This window comes from Manduca sexta, chromosome 18 (assembly GCF_014839805.1).
Source record: "Manduca sexta isolate Smith_Timp_Sample1 chromosome 18, JHU_Msex_v1.0, whole genome shotgun sequence".
Taxonomy (NCBI): Eukaryota; Metazoa; Arthropoda; class Insecta; order Lepidoptera; family Sphingidae; genus Manduca; species Manduca sexta.
Window position 1 is genome coordinate 10,969,078 of NC_051132.1, and position 23,650 is coordinate 10,992,727.

At 35.2% G+C, this 23,650-nt stretch overlaps 4 protein-coding genes across 6 annotated transcripts; 2 read left to right on the forward strand and 2 right to left on the reverse strand.

The window, feature by feature from the left end:
* The first annotated feature begins 3,924 nt into the window (after positions 1 to 3,924).
* LOC115441634 lies at positions 3,925 to 4,655 on the forward strand. The gene is made up of 2 exons (XM_030166495.2): positions 3,925 to 4,034; positions 4,181 to 4,655. Exons 1-2 carry the CDS (start codon positions 3,987 to 3,989, stop codon positions 4,616 to 4,618), a joined length of 486 nt encoding a protein of 161 aa, XP_030022355.2. The 5' UTR covers positions 3,925 to 3,986; the 3' UTR covers positions 4,619 to 4,655.
* A 3,281-nt stretch (positions 4,656 to 7,936) lies between these two features.
* Positions 7,937 to 9,835, reverse strand: LOC115441661. The gene is made up of 2 exons (XM_030166526.2): positions 9,725 to 9,835; positions 7,937 to 9,476 (listed from the first exon to the last, which is right to left on the reverse strand). The coding sequence occupies exons 1-2, from the start codon at positions 9,773 to 9,775 to the stop codon at positions 9,114 to 9,116; spliced, it is 414 nt and encodes a 137-aa protein (XP_030022386.1). The 5' UTR covers positions 9,776 to 9,835; the 3' UTR covers positions 7,937 to 9,113.
* A 1,445-nt stretch (positions 9,836 to 11,280) lies between these two features.
* On the forward strand, positions 11,281 to 13,202 carry LOC115441662. 2 transcript variants are annotated; one of them, XM_030166527.2, is made up of 2 exons: positions 11,281 to 11,384; positions 12,118 to 13,202. In XM_030166527.2, the coding sequence occupies exons 1-2, from the start codon at positions 11,301 to 11,303 to the stop codon at positions 13,117 to 13,119; spliced, it is 1,086 nt and encodes a 361-aa protein (XP_030022387.2). In that variant the 5' UTR covers positions 11,281 to 11,300; the 3' UTR covers positions 13,120 to 13,202. The 2 variants fall into 2 exon arrangements, with proteins under 2 accessions (XP_030022387.2, XP_030022388.2); XM_030166528.2 differs by lacking the exon at positions 11,281 to 11,384 and adding an exon at positions 11,507 to 11,638.
* A 2,531-nt stretch (positions 13,203 to 15,733) lies between these two features.
* LOC119189618 lies at positions 15,734 to 20,866 on the reverse strand. 2 transcript variants are annotated; one of them, XM_037439809.1, is made up of 2 exons: positions 20,679 to 20,866; positions 15,734 to 17,832 (listed from the first exon to the last, which is right to left on the reverse strand). In XM_037439809.1, exon 2 carries the CDS (start codon positions 17,822 to 17,824, stop codon positions 16,556 to 16,558), a length of 1,269 nt encoding a protein of 422 aa, XP_037295706.1. In that variant the 5' UTR covers positions 17,825 to 17,832; positions 20,679 to 20,866; the 3' UTR covers positions 15,734 to 16,555. The 2 variants fall into 2 exon arrangements, with proteins under 2 accessions (XP_037295706.1, XP_037295707.1); XM_037439810.1 differs by having other exon boundaries at positions 15,734 to 17,829; positions 20,679 to 20,862.
* Positions 20,867 to 23,650: the final 2,784 nt, after the last annotated feature.

Consider the following 23,650-nt stretch of genomic DNA (forward strand, 5'->3'; position numbering starts at 1 on the left):
TGAGAGGGATTAAGGCCTTAGTCCACCACGCTGGCCTAGTGCGGATTGGTAAACTTCACACACCTTCGAAATGCCTATAGAGAACTTCTTAGATGTGCTGGTTTCCTCACGATGTTTTCCTTCACCGTTAAAGAACAAAAAATACACACATGACTTTTTTTAGAAAAGTCAGAGGTGTGTGACCTTGGGATTTGAACCTGCGGAAATTCGTCTCGGCAGTCCGTTCCACACCCAACTAGGCTATCGCCGCTTAAACTTCAGGTTAATCTATACTATTACTATTATATAAAGCTGAAGAGTTTGTTTGTTTGTTTGTTTATTTGTTTGTTTGTTTGTTTGTTTGAACGCGCTAATCTCAGGAACTACCGGTCCAAACTGAAAAATTCCTTTTGCGTTGGATAGCCCTTTGTTCGTGGAGTGCTATAGGCTATATATCATCACGCTATACCCAATAGGAGCGGAGCAGTAATGGCTAATCTCAGGAACTACCGGTCCAAACTGAAAAATTATTTTTGCGTTGGATAGCCCTTTGTTCGTGGAGTGCTATAGGCTATATATCATCACGCTATACCCAATAGGAGCGGAGCAGTAATGGCTAATCTCAGGAACTACCGGGCCAAACTGAAAAATTATTTTTGCGTTGAATAGCCCTTGGTTTATGGAGTGCTCTAAGTTATATATCATCACGCTATGACCAATAGGACCGGAGCAGTAATGAAACATGTCGCAAAAACGGGGACAATTTATTAGTTTTGAGAGCTTCCGTTGCGTGCGCTGCGTAAACGGTTAAAGTTATGCAACAATAATGTATGACGGGATTGTTCCTCTTAAAAAGTTCTAAAAAATATATTATAAAACAAAGTCCCCCGCTGCATCTGTCTGCCTGAACGTGTTAAACTCAAAAACTAACCAACGTATTAAGAGGAAATTTGTTATGGAGACAGTTTGGGACCCTGGGAAGAACATAGGCCCCCGGGAAATTACTACTTTTATAACGGTAAACTTTAGCCTGAAAAACTTTATAACGCGAGCGGAGCCGCGGGCAAAATACATAATAAAACCGATATGGGATTTGAAACCGGGACTTCGGGGCAGAAATAAAATAAGTACATATCGACGGTTGAAAGGCTAATTGACATAAATGATGGTAGGTCTCCCATATGTGAGAGTCCGCCTGGGTAGGTACCACTGCACTGTCTATTTCTGACGCCAAGCAGCAGTGTGTAATCACTGTTGTGTTCCTGTTTGTAGGACATTGTAGCCAGTGTAACTGCTCGACATAATAAGACTTAACATCTCATGTCTCAGGATGGCGATCGCAGTGGAATACCAAGCAATACATAATTCAAGGTGTTGGATGGTGTTTCTACTGTGTATGGGCGGTCGTGTCAACCATCATGCGAACGGCCAGCTAGTCCCATCATTCAAAGCAATAAAAACAAACTTACGCGACAATTTTTTTCGATACTAATTTTCATACATATTTAAAATCAGCACTCTTTTCTGTCTTTTTTTAACATACTTAAAATTTTTCGAAAAAGAATGTCGCTTATGTCAATTAGCCTTTCAATGTCGATATTATGTATAGGTATATCACATACTTTCCCTCTGGCTTTGTGGCCAGATGGCTGGACGACTTCCACAAGAGGGCCGGCAGCGATTGGACACACAAAGCAGCAGACCGGGCTCTGTGGCGTACCTTGGGAAAGGCCTATATCCAGCAGTGGACTGCAACGGGCTGATGATCATGATATCATTAATCATATACTTTCCTCAAATTTACTGGACTGTTACATCTTGGTCAGTACCAGTTGCAGAATAAGAATTAAGCTCAGTTTTTGTACCTAAGCACGCATGGCTGAGCATTTTACAGAGTCTTCGACAGAGTTCAATCTCCGTACACAATTGTAAAAAATATCTCAGCCATGTCATCGACATACTACGAGATATGCCAACTGAGGAAATTGGTCTATTTGCCTATTATTAGAATCAAATCTAACAGCTCATGTGATAGGACCCTTTCGTTTAATTTTTTCTATGGTGGTTTAAAACTGTTGTAAGCATCCCAATATTTCAGGTTAAAACGCTTCCTTAGTTCATTATTTTGTCTCCCGCTTTGCTATGGAAAGAAGGGAACAAAATATTTCCAACTCCTCTCTATCTTTCTATTTGATAATTTCGTTACAAGATACAGACAAATTAGTGTTCCCTCAGACCCGCCGAGCTTCACCGCTCGGTGTCATAAAATGCGTGCCACTACTGATCCTGGCTTACAGGAGTTGTAGTGATGAGTGTGAGAGCGGGAAGGTGTCTATGCTAACTAAGCTGTTTAATTTAGTTAAAAAAATGCAGATTTTTCAATTGTCACAAAGTTATCAAAAATCTATATCGTGACTGCATAAAGAATTCAAACACCAAGGACATTAAACTATATAGTTAGTTATAGACGGGACATCAGGGCCAAATTTTTGCTCCAAAAGTTATTACCAATTGATAATAATTTCGCGATTGTCGCTGTCTTATTTGAAATGTCCGTATGACAAGATGTCACAGCGTCCTTAGATATTAATACAAAAATAATATATTTACAGAAAAAATGCTAAAAATCGCATTAAAAACGTGCAAATCTTGATATGGAAAAAATTAGGTAGTAATTTACATTGATAGCTTGCTATTACACGATAGCTTGAGTCACCATCGCACGAGTGCAAAATTTTTGTACGACAATCTTCCCAATGTCCGCTCTATATAATCTTAGAAATCTTTGTCAAACACTCACCCATCTCATCTGTAAAATGGCAATTTAAAATTTTTCTGTGTACTAATATCATATAACTAACAATTTTACCTAAGTCATTTCGTGGTATGCCACGTAGAAGCAACTTGGAACTCTACGAAATTTTACATACATATTCTAATTAAATATAGTGATACTTTATATCCATGGAAAAGTATTAATTTAGGCGATATTAAAAATAAAGTGGTTTAAAGATCAAGCTCACAATATAGATCTAAAATCGCAACTTAGTAGACTATTATTATACATACACACATCTTTTATCCCCGAAGAGGTAGGCAGAGGCGCAACTGGTGCACCAACTTTTCCGCCGTGCGTATTCCCTCAATTACGTGATAGAAAGGGAATCTGTCGCCATATTGAGCACAAATTTCAGATTGAGGACTGATACTGAGTAGAAAAATCAAATAGCACTTAGTCTGACCCAGGGATTGAACCCGTGGCCTCAGCACTGCAGTCATAGCGAAATACACCAACACCACTGAGCCAGTCTGTTATTATATTTAATTCAAACAGTTTACTCGATGATTGGCTTGTGTGTATCAAATCAAATTTATTCAGCAGTTTTGGCATTCACTTCAAACAAACATCCAAAAGTCTGCTCAAACTTTCGCTTTTATAATATTAGAAAGAAACATAAAATGATAACAATGAGAATGTATTTGAGTTTGCTTCATTCCGTAGAAAAAGTCAGTAATATATTAAGGTTATTTAAAGTACAATTCCTTACCTCTTACTTTATGTTCTGCAAAGCTGTAAGATTCGGTTAGATATCAAGAGTGGAGAATTCGACCATTGACTAAATGTTTTATTGATATTACCATAATGCCAAATTCAATCTCTTCCATTTGTGTTATTTTTCAAAGAAATACGGCTTGATTTTTTTTTGTTTTACGTGAACAAAACGGAATTATCTTACAAAATTATAGTTGTTTCTTCAGCTTTCTTATTTTAATTATATTTCGAAATTGTTTTAAATATAAAATTGTTTATTAAAAATCAAAACCACGAGCTCGCACGTAAAATGTCCTAATAATTTTGAAATTTAATAGAATGCAATTACACTGATAATGCATGACTTTTGCTCAACGAATATTATTTCTCAATGCGGGAAAATCGATAAAAAATTTAATTCTATATAAAAACGTTGCCACTGTGTGTTCTCATTCATACCTCGCTAAATATCAAAATGATTGCCAGACTGACGCTATTTATTCTACAAGCTGCTTTACTGGAAGTAAGTAAAATTAGAATCCATATTCAATGATAGAAGTATTTATAATGTTGTTGGAATAGCAGAATCACGTTTTTAAAACACAACATGTATTTTTAATTACTTATAAGTAGGTAAGGATATACTGTATATAAATTTTTAATTTCCAGGTAGCTCTGAGTTTGCCAGTACCATTTCCAGGCTTTGGCAATGGATTACTGGCAAACAACATGTACAACAACCCGCTTTCGCCGACTCTCGTGCCTGGCCTCCCCACCGTCGCGGCTGGCAGCGCAGTTACCACCGTAACGTCATTGCCAATTAACGGTCTGGCAACATCTGTGTTCCCCGAATACGCGCCTGTACAAACCACCCAAGTTACTCCATTAGTGACTGAGATAGTGCCAGCTCTGCAATTTGGCGACATTACAGTGACCGGTGATATGCCAATTGGTGGCACTATAAAAGTCAGTGGTTGTTTCCCGGTGTATGGCACAGTCGCGGTAGATGGCACGATGCCATCTGCTGGCACCGCGATTATCAACACTGGCGGTGGTTTCGTCACTCAGGTCATAGAGCCGGCTTGCAGATGCGGTGGCATTTTGTAATTTTGGTTACCTAAATAAACAATTAACTAATTCACAATTCCGACTTTTGTATTGCAAAAGTATTAATTATTGTATATACATATATAATATTATTTAACAAATTATTAAAATAAATTAATTATATTTACATATTTATATGGTTTTTGAAAATATTCCTTCAATTTGCAAACTTTGAAAATCACAATAAAGAAACTTTAAAATAGGTATATTTTTGACGAAACCATAAAGTCCATAAACATATTTTTAAGTAACAAATTGGATGATATTATTAATTTCAGTTCATAGCTTTTATAAAGATATTAAGCAAGACATTTCATTTATTTAAGTTGTGTGGCAATCGCATTAGAAATTCAATGCCGTTGTATTAAAAAGTCTCTTATCTACTTATATCTAGATCATACTATGCACTTCATAAAATAATAAATACTCACTTCACGTCTTCTGTTCGTAACAAAGGTCATTATAATATAAACACAAAGTCTCATAATGGGGTATTTGACCCATATATGTTCTATACTTCATCAAATATTTCCATCATATAAATACTAGCACAGAAAAAAATATAAAAATCCGATATAATTAATTTATAAGCCTTTCAATTTATGAAGAAGGTGTTAGTTTCAAAAATTGAGAAAAGAGACGCAATACGCGCACGCGTCGCAATCGGTAAATACGATGCGTGCGATAGAGAGAGATCGAGCGATATCCCCACTACCCACCTACTCCTGCACGTTGCAATATTTAAAATATTAATTACAGTCCCATTTCTTAACCAATTTTAATGCAGTTTTTCATGTATTATTACTAAGTTTATGCGCAAATAACAAAATATCTCAATATAAAGATAGAAAATAAACTAAAATAATCCTACACTCTCAATCTACATTGTCAATATTTACATAAATGGTTCTGATTTCTGTCGATTAAACGCAAATTGTTAAAGCATTGGTAATAGTGCTTCCCCTTGTATAATTAAGTAGATATTGCTTGCAGCTACGGTCATGTAAAATAACTTTTCAGATAAAACCGACTGTGTATTGAGATATAAAGATGGCCTATGCGTAAATCCAGAATATAGTCTATTCGTGTATTCAATTTCATCCAAATTCGTTTACCGTTTTCTGCTAATTTACATTCAAACAACATCGCTAGCATCCCCATTTATTATAATAAGTACAATTTGTGTAATCCACAAAAATCGTTGAGCTCTAAACGAAAAATGATTTTCTGCAATTTGTGGCTACAATATTTCTAGCCATCACAAAAATATTTTAATGCTCTAATATATTTCCCATACCCATAACTAGATAAAAGCGCCTACATCTATTTTTGGGTTCATTTACCCTGTTATTTCACCTCCAAGACATCGATTTTATAAATTCACAAAAACGTATTTCCTCATTTCATCACAGGAGTACATTTGCGAAGTTACGAGCTGATATTTGAATTTAATATTATTTCTCCACACAGACTTTGAACGCCCTAAATTTCGAAATATTCTTCAACATTCCTCGTAAACATTGTAAAACGAACTACAGTACACAATTTCCGCTTTCTAGATTCAAGTGTTAGGCTGAGCGTTGATTAGTCAGGACTTGTCATTTTATTTATTACTAGCTTCCGCTCGCAGCTTCGCCCGCGTGGATTTCGGACTTCAAAAATGGAGCCGGTCGCGAACGTTCGAGAATGTTCGTTTTACGAAGCTACTCGCTGGGTGATTCGCTAGACTCTAGGTGCCAAGCAAGCCGCCTGCCTGTGCGTTCGCGACCTTATATATATACAAAAATAATCCTTATAGCATGATTCAGTATTCACGCATGATGGCTTATTATTAGCGTATTTCATGTATAACTTTGGTGTTTCTATACCGATTTCTATGATTCTTTTTATGGAATATTTAATAATGTTAACTTTTTTTAATTAGGGATGACTGAGAGTGTTATAAACGTAAGAGTAGACAAATATAATAAGAATGCTTCGAACTGCTAAGCTATCGGGAGTTACACGTGTTATTGTGAGTCAACCATAAAAGATAGACATATGCTGTCGTGGGATATATTGTACATAATTTTAAGGAGAACATTTCCGTCATACATGATTTCTGCGTAGCTTTAACCATTAAGGTTGCACACGCGACGGAAGATTAAAAAATGGAGTAACTTCTCCCGTTTTCCCAACATTTCCCTTCACTGCTCTGCTCCTATTAATTGTAGCGTGATGAAAAGTATACTATAACCAGCACAGGAGTATGACAAATAATTGTACCAAGTTTCGTTAAAATCCGTCGAGTAGTTTTTGTTTCTATAACGGTTATACAGACAGACAGACAGACAGACAGACACAAAAATTTTACTAATTGCATTTTTGGCATCAGTATCGATCCCTAATCACCCCCTGATAGTTATTTTGGAAATATATTTCATGTACAGAATTGACCTCTCTACAGATTTATTATAAGTATAGATTACTTACTAGGCTAGGCAGACGCTCTCTTGCCACAGACCGACTGTATGTAAAGCGCATTTTATGTAGACATACATTTTCATCTTTTTCAATCTCGACATCACCACTTACCGAGTCCAAAACTTTCCCATCTTTCAATCCAAAAGCAAGATACGTTCCGTACCTCAAAAGGAGGAGGACTACATAAGAAACTCTTATAGGGTCACTTCTGTTGCGTCTTTCTGTCAAGACATTTTTTCCTTGAAACGCGTAATGATATCAACTTACATATGTTATATTAAATACTCGGAACTACGATCTCTTTCAACTGAGAATAAATCGAATTTGTAAGAGAATATATCGTTTATACCCCATATTTTCACCTTCTTTGTAATTTTACAAGGGAAAAAATCCTAGAGTAAGTCCCGTTTACCTAGAATCATACATTTTTCGATAAAGCAATGTCATACAACACATGTAAAGGAAAAAATCTGAAAACTGAAAATATGAATTTTAATAACAAAAACAGTGATTTTCAAGTACAAACTTATTATTTGCGGTTGGCAATAAAGGTATCTAGGAATTGAATGCAAACTTAAGTTTGTCAACTTCGAACTTACATATTATATTATATTTAGATACCTTACCTAAAAGTTTGTAGGGAACCCTCGGTGCGCGAGTCTATCTCGCATTTGTCCGATTTTAGGCGTACATACAAATTACAATATAATTTTAAGTATATACCTATCTATAACTTGAACCAATTGGTCTAAGCAAAATAATTCTAAACTATAGATAAGTACATAAAATTATATTGTACAAAGGTTACATAAATACCTATCAAAAAGAAAAACATAATATTTTTTTATATTTTTATTTTGCAATTATTAATTTTTCTGCAGGACAAATACATACGTAAACAACGTAATGTGCGTAAAAAATTTGGACATTAAAATATATACAACATTTTTTAATAATTTAAACATTATGATATATAACAATTAATACTGAATATAAAAAAATATATAGAAATCATTAACCAAAACCAAAGAAATATATATTAACCATTATTTATATACCCCTGGCCCTAATAACCGGTATTTGCATCTAATATTTCGATATAAAATATATTTGAAAAACATCTGTGAAAAATAAAGGCAAACAATTATAGCACTTCAGACAAATTATGAGGCATGAAATCATAAACTTTGTGTAAAGAATCGTTTCTTGACGCTGCAGGGTATATGTGAATGAAGGTAAGTGTTACCGACGAACATTAATTAAAGTTTGTTAATACAATATAAAAACGGCGCCGCCGCACACCGCACACTTTGCAGTATATCGCGGGTCGCATTATGGGCGCTCATGCACCATCGGCCAATTTCGGGGCAAGCGTGGCCCGAGGAGCGGGCGCCAACCGATTTTTCAACGGAGCGGCAGATGGATTCAAATGCAAGCTACTAATTATTAATTCCATGGCACAGTAGGTTATTATTTAAAAAATAAAAAGCGGTTGTTTTACAGTTATATGACATAGTTCAACAGTAAATAACAGCAATTATAAAACATTTATATGAATGGATACATAATGCAGATACAAAAATACGTATTACATAATATTCATTTAGATATTGTGCATAACATACGATAAAATACATATTATATATATACAACACTAAATAAACTAAAATATAACAAATACAGTTAGTTTAGTAAGTATAGATAGGTATTAATATGATATACTGACATATACGATATATTTGCTGCAATATTTAAATTATCCTTCTTTTTATTTATGGACTACGCATTTTACGATAATGACATAGAAAAAACAAATGAAGCTCCGCGTTCCTTTTCGGCAGTTGCTACGCATGCGCGCATAGAAGGTCATGCATACAGCCAAACGTTGGTCAATTATTTACTTAAATGGAAGGAAACGAACATAAATATTCGCAATCTTTGTTGTTATTTTTATGCTAAACGACGAAGCTTCTCAAAAAGATATCTAAAGTATAAAAGGGTGCAACAACTAAAACAGTTAACAACAAACTAATTACAGAAGAATATTATACCCGAGACCATAGCCGTAACCGCAGCCGCAACCACCACCGCAACCGCAACCACCCCACGGACCGTTCCAACCACCGTAGGCCAACGGACCCGCCATGGGCACGCCAGTAACAATGCCCGGGCCAAGCGGTAAGGTCTCTGCCAAAAGACTGCTAACAGTCAGGAGCGAGAGAGTGTCTGCAAGACTGTTGGCAACAGATGGAACTTGGAGCACTGTGGTAGGTCCAGTTGAGACTACAGGCGTAGCGACGGCAGGGCTGCAACCGCAACCACAACCACAAGAACTGACCACGGGCGTAGTAGCGAGGATGTTACCGCAAGTCCTGATGCATTGCGCAGTTGTACCCTGGAACAAACCTCGCTTATAGAGAGATATTCTAGAGTCAAATAATAAATACAAACGTACATAATATCGCCACCAAATTGATTACCGATAGATGTAAACTTCGAGAAATTGATTAAAGATTTTTTAAAATTCGTAAACGAAAAGAACGTATGTTAGATACTGCCAAGTTGATAATGCGAATGCTCTATCTTGCAATACAAATTTACAAAACCTTTTACAAATTTAAAAATAATAAAAAAAGGTCTTACCTGCAAGGCGAGGACTTGGACAATCAAAACAACTAACGCAATAACTTTCATTTTTGTATTTTACTGCCCTGTGTTTTCACAAAACAATATTTTTAACCACCTCATATTCCCTTTTATATGGAAATTGTATTACAAAAATGCACACATGTAATAATCTATGTCCGTAATCATTACTCAATAATAGATATACATATTTCTAATATAGATTATGAAATGTATGTTTCGTTCGACAAAAAAATATAAAAATACATCAGTAAAAATATTTTAGTTAGTCGATAATGCACAATGTTTGCACGTTGTGCGCTAGACATGGCTTATAATAGCCACGGTCAGTTGTTACTCTAAATTTTAAGTTCAAAAGAAGACCAAGTCGCAGAACTTTGCTCATATTATCATGGTGTGCATTGTAACAAACAACGAAAACCTCCAGGTGTAAAGCCTAATAAAAAATGGCATTTATATCCTGACTAACGCCCAGCAACCAATTTGATTAGCTGATTAAAATGATTGATAACGCAACCATTTTTTAGAAAATCCAGTACAGATCCCGACTAGGTGAGAAGCGGATGGTTACTCGACTCACCGACATACAATCCAGTTGTCATCTTTGGTTGGAGCAAAGTTACTTACGTTGACTACGCACGTGAAAACCGCACGATTGACTGGTTTGGCTTAAGTGAGTCTTTGTAAGGAACAATATTGATAACCTGAATTTGACCGGAACCCATAAACATAGTGCCAATTTACGTGGCATGTCTTGAGATTGAGATCCTGAGATTTTAAAGACACAACGATAATTTCGTACCTTCTGCAGTTCATCTTGGGTTCACACCACTAGATGTATATTTAGAAAACCGCAGAAGTAGTACTATATAGTGAATCGCCCCCCTAGTAAGAAAACTCTTCAAATATAATGTTATAAACCATTTTAATCGTCTCTTAACAATCATCATCATCAACCTGTTGCAGTCTTCCGCTGAACATGGGCCTCTCCCAAGCAGTAGCATACTATAACAATAGAATAACCTAATCGAAAATCATAAAACATCGATGAACCATAGCCTCTACGGTCCCTTTGTTATTCTATATAATAATACTAGCCGTATATTATGCCCACTGCTGAGCACTGGCCTACTCCACTACTAGAAGAATTATAGACCTTAGTCTTCGCATTAGAATTGGCAGACTTCACATACCTTCTTAATTCTTTTTGAAGAATCCGTAGGTATAAAGGTTTCGCTACGATGTTTTTACCATTGAAGCAAACAATTAATGATAAACAATACACATATACCTTCGAAAAATCAGAAATTCGTATCTTGGGCATTGAACCTGCGAACATCCGATTGGGCAGACCGGTCTATTCCCAATTTTCCACATGGTCCACGTTAATCTATAATATTATATAAAGATGAGATTGTTTTATGTGAGAACTGATCTCATTGTGACATTTCGTAAGATTCTTAACACTTTTCGATGCGACACGGATTTTTCTATACTTTCCATTCCTGCGGCACCAGGCGTTTCACACCTAGCAATAAATCTATACTATTCTTTGTCGCACTGTTAGCAAGACATGTACAAGATGTTTCAGACCTGGTTTCGCACTCTACCTGTTGACGCAGGCAGGTCCGCAAACAAATCCAAGTCTATTATTAAGGTTAGTATCCTTTATCTTTCTTTGAAGATATGCGTTTGTCTTACATAATACTTTCTATCGTTATCGATATAATGACGTGATATATCGATTTTAAATAACGTCATTACGTAACACAGTTACATACATAAGAGTTGTGAATGCAATCGATCTCGTTAATGATAAATCGATAAGTCTTAGAGCGTGTCGTGTTTGTTGTGTTATATATATTTAAAATGCTAATTTACACAGTGTTATTTGTGTACACATTTTGCAATGTAAGTTAAATACATATTACTTAACTCGATGAAATTATAAGTAATGATTACTTATCAGTAATTCGAATGAGGGGGATTTATAATTAACGATATTTTTTATATTATTTATAAATTAACACGTTTAATATATTGGGGCTTAAATTATATTATAATATTTGAAGTATATATAATCTATACCTAATAGTGTATCATTCTAATATTATGATTGTGCGTTTTGTTTATCACAGACGAGAGACCATGTTCTGTATTAAAATATACCTATAGACTAGATATTTGCTCGGAAATATACACATTGCAAGTTTTATCTCAGAGAAGGCTTTTTATATGGGCAGAGTCGCGAGCCAAACCTAGTATTTTATAATTAATATTTTAAATGCACAAATTAAGCAGAACCCTATTCGCTAGGTTGTTTGGGATAGGCAAATCTATTAGGTAAATTTATCACGGAATACGTAAATGTTTTATTTGTTTTGTTACAGATTGTCACTTCCAAAGATTTAACATCCACACATCAAAGAAACATACAATTATCTCAACCACCAAATCCGACCTACACTTATCCATATCAAGAAGACTTCACATCGACCGTGAAGTTCTTAAATGAAGAAACACCAAATAAAAAGAGCAAAGTCGGTAATCTTATAAAATTATTGAAAAAAGTACTGACCAAATACATAGATGTACTAAAAGATGAAAAGACTTACTCTGACGGTAACATTACAATAGAAGATACACAGGAGGTTAAAAAAGAATTCATCAAAAGAGAAAATACAATAACCGAGAAAAAAGAAGAAATCGTTTTAAAAGAAAATGACAATGAGACTATACAAGAAGTTAGGACTGAAAATATTATTGAAATAATTTATGATATCGATAATAACACCATTGAAACTCAAAAAGAGCTCGCGCACAAACTAAATAATGTCCCAGAAGAAAGAATCAAGACTTCTGTTATTTCGGTAACAGATTTCTTTGAAGATGATCCTATAAACTACATGCGTAATTTTAGACCGAAACCCGATTTCTATCAGAGCCAACAGGACTCCTACGTATTAGAAAGACCAGAACCAAAAATCATGGAAACTTTTGATTCGCAAGTAGAAAAAGTTGTTAAAATCGGTAAACGAGAAAGAAACCGTAACGTTCCAATGAAAAATAAACGAAATCATTTGAAAAAGGCACCATTTTCCATACCATGTGTAAAAGCTTCAGATATATTGGATGAATCACTACATGTAACCAAAGACCCATACTTCAAAAACAAACCACGAATTGATATGAATTCTATTGTCCAAGATATACAGTCCACTATAGAAAACCCAGTTTCAAATTATATATCAATATGCTCTGAGCCAGATCACACTGTGGCCATGCTTTTTAAGCCGAAAACAATATCCTTAATGCAAGCGTATGGTAATTTGTTAAAAAAAATTACAGTCACGGTTTTAGTTCCGTTCCATGTATCAAAACTGATGTTGTAAATATTTTCGACTTCGTTCGTTTCGACAAAGGTTTCTTTCATAAGTTAATGCGAACATTACACATTAAAACAGATTTTACCGAATTTGTTTTTTTTAGTCCCAATGTTTATAAAGCTTACTTTACAATCTTCGGTAAACGATAAATATTGTCATACATTACTTTCTGTCTATGTTATCGATTTTCTTAAAACCCATAGAAAGGATTTTTATAAAATTTAGTATGGAGATAGTTTAAGACTCTGGGAACGTTATAGGTTACTTTCTATCCCAGGAAAATATAAAGCAGGACTTTTATCCCAGAAAACTCCTTCACGTGAGCGAAGCCGCGAGCGAAAACTAGTTATGATAGAACGTAATATAATTATGTTTCAATTTGTCCTTCAATTAATGCAGTATATAAAATGTAATTACGAAGACACAGCTTTTGTCAAACAACGGACGCGGCAGTACGACGACCCGACATTGGCGCCCTATTTGTTACGGTTTTGCCAGGTTGTCAAGTTTAATCTGTATATAACATGAAAAATCTGTATAGATTTTAGATACACCGAACATTTTTTAAGTTACCGCAAGCTATTTTCTAATTCGAAACCTGAAAAAAAAAGACAAAAATCTGTATTTCATTATTTATACACACGCACCCGAGACCTCAGTACTGCAATCGTAGCGTAATTGCATTACCTGGCAGCACTGCGGCCGTAACCAAGATGCCTTTCTACAATAGTAACGCTAATATAAAACAAAAAATGTACGGGAGTAATATATCTTATCTATAAGTCTATGGATAGGATACTTATATCATTCTCATACGTAACGTTGTGTTTACTCTAGGTAACTTACTATATAAACTTGTATAGGTATGTAGAGCGGCGGCGTCATACTCATTACGGCATGCACGCTGCGTGTGCTCAATGCTTTGTCCAACCAGATTAATATATTTGCATACTCTTTGACGGGATTCACATCGGCCACTTATGTAATAGAAACTAATAATAAAATATTATAGTAACTAGTGTACAAAACTATTCTATTGGGTATATTACCCGTAAAATTGTTGTATGTGGAAATAAATAAAGAAAAATAAGAAAATTACAATTTACAACTGTTCACGTCTCGCCAGTGTGGCGTCGGCGTCCCGCCCCATTCACCTTTTCACGAAAGCTTACCTAAGGGGTCGTTAAAGTATTACGTAACGCAATTTTTGACCCCCCTCTCCCCTCCCCATGTAACGCGCCGTAACGTTTTCATGTAGGCCCCCTCCAAAAGTTATGTAACTCTAAAGTGACAATTTTTTTTTGGATTATTCACAATTATTTTACGCAAAATACCGGAAAATCGCTAAAATACCCTTCGTTATTGATTTAAAATAAAAAAAAAAACAATGTTACATAACTTTGTAGGAGACCCCCCTCCCGCCCCTGTAACGTATCGTAAAGTTTTACAAGACCCCCCACTCAAATTGCGTTATTGAACGGCCCCTAATTAGATAGTATAAGCATTTAATTTTAATACTGGAACGGCCCCTAATTATATAGTATAAGCACTTAATTTTCCCCTATGGCAAATATAGTCGGTCTAGCCTCGGGTAGTGAAATGATAAAATAATTTTGATTACTATAAATTTATTAAATTTATTTTTAACAGTCAATATAAACAATTGGATTGTAATGGACATACGTTTCTTTGAAGACAATCTGATTGTTATCCTAGAAAATAGTACAGTAATAAAACAGTCCTAGGCAGTGAATATCATCACTTCAGCGATGTCACTGTATTATTTGCTGTCTATCACTGTAATGTACAATAGCAGTAGTTATAAGAATAATCTCACATTAACTCTATTCTTAACTTATACACACGAATACAAAATATAAATGCTCACTAACTTACGCTTATCAAATTATAATCATTTATATAATAATAATTCGTTTCGCAAAACACAGGCTCAGCGTAATGTGGAAACCACTGGCAATTATCTTCTGTAGCCTTATTTTACTTGAATATTTTTTATATATAACATATAAATCATGAATAGCTTTTGCCTCCGTCTCAACCCGCGTTAAAGGTGATAATTATATTGTTTTAATATCTGGTTTTTATGAACTAAAATAGCTGAATAGGTTACCTACGAAAAACATACCCATAGACAAAGCTTGTTCATGATAATTTTAGTAACATTGATTTAATCTTGTTATAAAAAGTTAAGTTTTTATCTTTGTTTGACCGCGCAAATCTCAAGAACTACTGAACTGACTTTGATATTTCACTTATAGGAAGCTGTACTACTTTCTAGTGCTGCTTTTTATGCCGGAAAAACTTGACACGCGGGCTGAGCTGCAGGCAAAAGCTAGTATATTACAAAAATGAATTCTCCCACCGCTATACTAAATTTTATGTAATAAATGTATTTTTTATATAAAATAAAAAAATATTGATTCATTCAATGATACATAGATAGATATAACTTAATCGTAAACTACCGTAATCAACTCGTAAATGTTTTATACAAAAAGTATTGTAACAGTATGGGTGTAAATACAGCCCGAGAAATGGTGAGCCCAAGAACATAAAAAATACTTCTAAATAGAATAAAAAAAATGGTTTTAAAAACTTCTTAGCACAATAATATTTAATACAATTAGTATTAAGTCGCTTCAATATCCGAGGGCGGGCATTGTTGGAACAGGATATCATGATATATTTAGATCCTTAACGAAATGTGAACATGACCTAAACAATAAGATGTATATTTAGCGAATTGAGATATATCAATCGACAAACTGAAGATAGCCCGGTTCCTAACAAGGCCCACTATCTATGCTTTAGGTGTTATTTGTTCATACTGACGTTATTTATTAGTTCTTTTAATATTAAATTTATAATATGTAGTTATGTTGCAATTTAATCAAAGGTTTCTCTTATATTATTTATTAAAGGATTTTATGAAGATTTAAAAATTGTGCGCCTCCGAGGGTTTCATTACCTTACAATAAATTTTTAAATGGCATGATTCTTTTGTTTGTGTCTACAAGCTTCTTTATAAAGTTTACAACAGTCGGCGCCGATTTCAAAATCTGGGATATTTGTGCGAGTGGATCAACATCGGACTCATTTAACTTCTTCAGAACATTATAGATTAACTTGCTGTTATTGGTTTTGCTGTAAATTGTAGCTTTGTATTGGAAACCACATAGCGCGTTCAAATAATTCATATGCTCGAGACAGTATTGGAACTGGAACATGGGGTAAACTAGCGTTTTATCAATTTCACATTCCGTCATGTAATTTTGAGTGAGGTCTAGAAGGGCGCAGTCGCGGTCGTGCTTTTCCATATTGATGTCGTCGTTGCATAGCACCGCGAACGACAGCAGCACGCTGTACGCCTCGCGTTCCCCCCACGTGTCGTGCTTCTGCGCCATGTAGACCAGAGCCACCATCAACAATCTTGCCTCACACGGCAATGCTTGCAAGAATTCCCATTTGGCACCTCTGATAGTGTGCCTATAAAAATGTTCAATAAACGAAGCTTTTCGACGCGATCCCAACCGTCCTCGAATATGACGTTGCTGACCGTATAATCTGGTTTTGGAACATCCGGCATTTTCGTGCTAACTTTAATACTTTCGCCATTATCTCTTTCAATTTGGAAAGAGTCTCTGCTGTAGTTGGATAATAAGTTGAGGGCATACTTGATGATGTCCGCAGAAAACAGGAGTGCATCAGGCATTGAACGGTCATGAAATGCCCAACCACCATCGATAATACCCTGGGTGTACAAGTTTATATACGGTATGGCGATGTATCTTAAAGCTATGCCTTTCTCGAACCACTGCAGATCATTAGGCGTAATGTGGATCTGTTGTTTGTTAAAGAAGTAATGATAGGGTATACCGAGTGACGGTGGAGTGCGAAGCGCATTTAATATATCCTTTTCTTTTAGTAAGATATCATTCCTTTCTTTCGGTTTGAATGTTTTTGTAACTTCATTAAGAGCTTCGTCTTTTGATTGACTTGATAGCCATCGAAGTATTATTTCATATTGAGCAGCAAGCTGATTTCGTACTTCAAATCTTTTCAAAAAGTCAGCGAAAAATCCTTCGGGATAAATTGTTGTGTCGGTAACCAAAATAAAAACGGAAAACTTCTCTATAGTTAATTTATATTTTCTTAAGAAATTGCTAAATCGTAGCAATTTACACTGAATGCCATTCGTGGTAGGATTGAAAGAAACTTGATAATAATTGATGTAGGAATTACTTAAGATGCCTACTTCAATGTCGTTGCTCATGGTTGGATATTTCAGTTTGTTAGCGAGCGCGACACATTGCTCCTTGGCTTCCAATTCGCATATAACGTAGTCGAAGCCCATCTCTTCCAGCACCTGTCTGCAAATAGTTTTCATGAACACTGTCGATACAAAGTTTCCGTAATACTGAGTCATTTTTTTATTGCGTCGCTTTTCGATATCTTTCGACCCTCCTTTGAAAATAAAGTAACACTTTACATTGGCTTTGATAAACTTGCCGAGTTCATTTTTCAAGAAATTCGCAAAATGGTTACTTTCACAGCCGTAATTAGCCGAAAGCTCACTTTTCTTGTACATTTCATAGAAATAGTTCTGTGCGTCTATAACGAGACTGCAGTTTTTTAGGACATGCGGCTTCGACTCTTTGGCCAACAATGTGTTAAATTTTTGTATCCTCATGCTGACTTCTGAAACAAACAAAACATTACAAAATTGATTGTAAACAATATAGTTCAAATGTAGAATTTAATCGGCATGAGAGATACTGATAGCATAGTTTATCAAAAATCCGGAATAGCAGATGTTTATGGACGGTCGAAGAAAATGTTTCACTGGCGACCATGGCATCTATGATCAACAGCCGGAGGTCCTAGCGTGCGGCAGCCCGCTTCTGCGAGGTGTTCCTCTCGCGGAAGGAGAGTGTCATATGCCAGGTAGACGACTAACTGGAGTCTGTGGACTGGAGGCTTTTGAACCTTCTAGGCGGCAACTGTACAGGGGGGGTTGCGGATGGAAATATCTTCTGCCAGAGGAACTCGCAGCCGTCCCTAGTTCACCGAAGATGGCCATTGCGGAGTTTAAGTGTGTTATCGTGCATAAGGCGATACCTACTCAGGGTCATTTTGACATTGCGTTACTAAATTAAACCACATACTTATCTACATGAAAATAACACTACAATAAGTTACTTGCGCCGTAGGTGTAAAATAAAAAAGTTGCGAACAATTTTACGTGTCCTAATGCCACTTTTACTACTTTACAGAATTCGTAGCAGCGTCAACTTCATACCTTCAGTCAGAAATACACTCACGCACACTCCATATTCGCATTAAACTGCACAATTTTTTTTAAATATAAGAAAATAAAACCAGGATGTTTGGTGAAAATATTTGTTATTAATGATAGTATTAGGAAATGAGCATGGCGCGGCGACCGACCGATGTTTACTAGCTATCCCTTAACTTGACTTGACTTAACCCTGGATCATAAGGCCGACAAACCCAACATAACCATTTAGTCGCCCACCTTGAGGCTCTGCAGTTGTGGTACACATTTTCCGCGAAATAAAGAAAAAAAAAAGATGTTTAAGAAAATATGCAAAGTCCCCGTCGTCGTCATCTAGGAGGATCCATAATTTATTCAGAGGAAGGTCTTACTATCGGAACCGCGATCAACGCCTAATTCATAATAGTAGTAAATAGTAATTATTAACAAACGCCTGCCAACAAAAATTAGCAAGACTACCCAGAACAATTGAAAATAATTAAACTCTACATGGGAGGAGGATTGCTAAGAGCTTAGACATAAAATATAAAACCTCATGATGATGATATAGTATATGTCCCTTTGGGATTCAACTCTGCGTGCCACAATAATTTGAACTGCAAATTACTTCTTATCTTATTATTCCAAAACCAATTCTTTCTGAAAAATAATGTAGGTAGGTACTCCCAGCCTGTCATATTAATATTTTTTTAATAATAATTATATATATTACTAGCTTTTGTTCGCGGCTTCGCCCGCGTGTATGAGTTAATAGTTCCGTTAAAAAAGCATCCGATTTAATTATATTTATGGCTCACTATTTTGGTCATAGTGGCTTCCACATAAAAGATGGATATATACTGTCGCAGACTTTTATTTAGAACTATTTAAGACAAACAATACTACGGTACATCATCTTTGCATAACTCCAACGGTTTAGGCAGCGTACGCCAAGATAGCAATTTTTTTCCGACTTACTTGATGTGTCGTTATATTATGACCAAATTACACAAAATCATTATAAATTGTAGCCTATCTGTTATTCCGATGTATAACCAATATTACTGTAAAGTTTCATTCAAATCCGTTAAGTATTTTTTTCGTAAAAGAGGAACAATCATCCATACATCCATCATCACAAACCTTCTCATACATAAATTTGTTTTTAACCGATTTCAAAAAAGGAGGAGGTTATCAATTCGACGTGTTTTTTTTTTATTTAAGTAGGTTAGAGTATCCAAAGGGATCTCTCTGTACGGAATTAACGCATTTAATTTTTGTAGTAAACGAGCGAGAGGTCGGATCGAATACTTTCTAAGTATTATCTAAGTAATATGTGATCGGCGATAGCCTAGTTGGTTGTGGAATGGTCTGCCGAGACGAATATCCGCAGGTTCAAATCCCAAGGGCAAACACCTTTGATTTTTCTAAAAAAATAATTATGTGTGTATTCTTTGTGAATTATTGCTTGCTTTAACTCTATAGGAATTTCAAGGGTGTGTGAAATCTACCAATCCGCACTAGGCCAGCGTGGTGGACTAAGGCCTAATCCCTCTCAGTAGTAGAGGAGGCCCATGCTCAGCAGCGGGCAAGTATATAATACAGGGCTGATATTATATGTGATCACCACCGTCCTTTGTTTCATGTTATATCTTGTTTTATTTGAATATTGGTACCTAAGATGTTTTTATTACATAGATACGTTGTCCGAGCTCAATACCGACAAGACGAAAGTAAGGTAATTGCCCGACTTGACGGCCAATGAGCGTGCGGCAGTAACGTTGTTACCTAACTGTCGATGTATATATATCCTTTTCCAACGAATGTATGCTGCATCTTTTTATTCCTTCTTCGAGCCAATTTGTAATTATATGTACAGGTACGTGACTATAGCAAATGATGCGCCGTTGTTATGTGCCATTTTGTTAGTGTATTGGCGTCTATTTGTAAAACGTCATTGTTGGTACTTACATTTTGTTCAAGACGTCACCATTTATGACTGTATAGAACTTCTTTGTTGACTGAATTACTAACTTGTAATTATAATTAATTAATATCAGCACATATATCCCATATGCTATTCAAAGACTTCCATTGTCGCCTTATCAGTCTATATCAATCACTTATTCCACGTATTTTCTCAAACCTTAATATAATAACATCCAACACGATAAAATTCCGACCGAGAATACCTACTGTGCTCTAAACCTATACAATACCCCCCTAATGTTCCTGTAAACTGATATCACTACAAATAATTAATACTTACATTATTGCTGAATGAGATTCTTAGACTTTGAAATATGCACAATACAACACAATTACTAGCACTGCGGGAACAAAGTCTGGCGCACTTCTCGTATGATTCGATAGCAGCAAATGATTGACCAAGGGTTACTCCTACCAATTTATACCGGTTTATTTATAGAAATGTCAAGAGTCCTCGGGAAATACAATACTTTTAGTAATATTATGAACAAAATATACATAGAGTTGCCGTTTACACTTGTCTATGGTTAGGATTTACCGCGCAATCATAAGCGGGTTGCCATATTTAATACTAAATATCGATAATATAAGGTAGTGTGACCAAATATAGCCATAGGTTGCCAACGTAACCTAGTTTAAAATACTTCTCAAACTATACCAAACCATTTTAAATTAAGTGGATTTAGGCGTCGGCGACCACAAACGAAATAACATCTGCGACTGGTGTCAATTCCATTTCGAGTTTGATTTTAAAAATAGCTGATATTTTTTTTTTGTAGTGCGCTGTGACAGTGGCCCAGTTTTATATCTAGGAATTAAACTTTTCAGATACCGTGATGATGTTGCCATCATATTAGCTTTAATATATCATGCATAAAATACTAACGACATACTGTACTGTGTACTTGTGGTAGCCACCAGAGGTATTTTGCAGGTCTGAAAAAAAACACTTATTTTATATAATATTCATTTAATCCACTTTTACAACCGACTACCTACCTAAGTACGTACCATTGACTGCCTTGAGAGATTAACTAAACTGTGCTGGCAACTCTAACTTTGTGAATTGTCACTAATTATGGACTTGTTTCCAGAACCATAATAAATTAAAAAAAAAGAATTGTCTCTGATTGGACATGTAGTACATATATTGTGATAAAGAGAGGTGCACACCGGGTAGTAAATTTTTTGTATACCAATGACTGACCAAATAAATGGGCCCCACCAATTTGTTAATTTCTATAGCAATTACAAAGAAAAAGACGAACCAATTTTATTGACATTGTAATATTTATTCATATAAGTACATAAATAAATGACAAAACGTGCAAGCCGCTTGCCTGATGAATCGCAATACGTCTGCTCAATAACAGTTGTTACCACAGACTACTATTACAGATGCCACCCGCACTTTGAATTACAAAGTCCTGCACTTGTCACCCTAAGGTCTCATAATGCCTAGTAATTTGTCTAGCAACAGTTCAGCAACAGCAATCGTAAGTTTCGAACTCTTTAATTATTAAATGTATGTGTGAAATTGACTTTACAATAGGCCTTGATATCATACGTAGTGCATACAAAGATAACTGCGCACAACGCACACGTCACGTTGCTTTATGAGTGAACCACTTTAGTCTGTATTTATGGACTGTGAGTTACCCGAGGTTCCAAACTTAAAAATAGGTATCTCCATTTGTAGGTACAAGGTCATTTTGACATTGTTCTAATAAATCAAACCGAATATCTAATTACCTCGGCCAAAAATTATCCATATATAACGAATATTATCACAAAAAATCCTAAATACTTTTCCGATTTTCGGATCATTTTGTAGTTCAATGGGAATATAACGCGTGCGTGAATATATTTCTCACTGAGTGTTGTGTTAGTTGCAATAAAGCGTATAAAAAATTATATCTAATATAAGTATTTATTTTATTCAAAACATAGAATTTTTAATCGAGTCACTCTTTGTAAAGTGTTATATTCAGGCCTTTTTATCGCTTTTTGGGGCACGGTGATTTTCGAAAGTTGTATGTTTATAATTTTTGTGTTTTAGCTGAGGACGTGTTTAGGTGACCTACTGACAAAGCATTTTACTGGCTAATAAATCAGGTCTTAAACGCCAACTGTTGAGTTGGCGATATTTTGATGAGATATCCTCATTTATTGGCGTTATTTTTTCATAAATACCTATTTCAATCTTTAAAACGCCCAAAAAGCTGTTCCATTATATACCTACATGTTTTATAATAATTATATATTATAGCAGGAAAAAATATTTGTTTATCGTGTGGTTTGTGGTAACAAGATAAGAAAGAATAAATAAAAAGTCCCACGAAAGAAAATAGACAAAGGTATCATTTATATTTTTAAAGTTGTTTTATAGCTCTGAATAGTAGTCCTTTGAGCCCACATTTATGGTTCAAATCTGCAAGGATGCCATTTAGATACTTTTATAATAAAAAAGAAATCAATACCTACATAATATATTTTAGTTCAGCGTTAATTGTAAAATTATTTTCTATAATTTTGAAATGTGATCGTTCCTAATGCGATGTGAAATAAAATATTATGTATTCTCATTTCAAGCCAAAGTTATGCGAAAAGGTTCTTCCTGCACTTAATCTAATATGTATTATAAAATCACAGTAATGTCATCAAAATATTTCTAGTTCTTAAAAGTCGCCCAGTTAAAAGGGCATGATCTCAACGTGGTTCTCTATTATCAAACCATTAGTCCACAATACTGACTTCGACTAACATAATTATCCTCGAGGTAAACTAAATCGCTTGTTTTACAAGCTACCAGCAAACTTTTTGACCATCCTCATTGTTTATAATTTGATTTTATCGGTCATATTATTTCTATAGATGAAGTAGATATACTTATAAGTAAAGGATTTTAACACATATTATCAAATAGTACACATTCCCATACAAAATTCTATGATATTGACGTGCCATTCAGGGGTAGGTACATAGACACAACAATCGAATCCGTCGGGGTGTAAACATGCTACGTCACAGACAGTGGCGCAACTCGCATGCGCACAAACGCCAGACGAACACACGGGGTGGTTATAACAGTCTAATGATTTAGTCGATGTATGATTGAAAGAAAGGAAGAAAAACGTTTACGTAACTCACACTAAACATAATTTTATATATAAACAAAAATTATACCTAATTATATATACAAAAAATTAAACTACAAGTTCAAACGAAGTCATAATATTTTTAATTTACGCC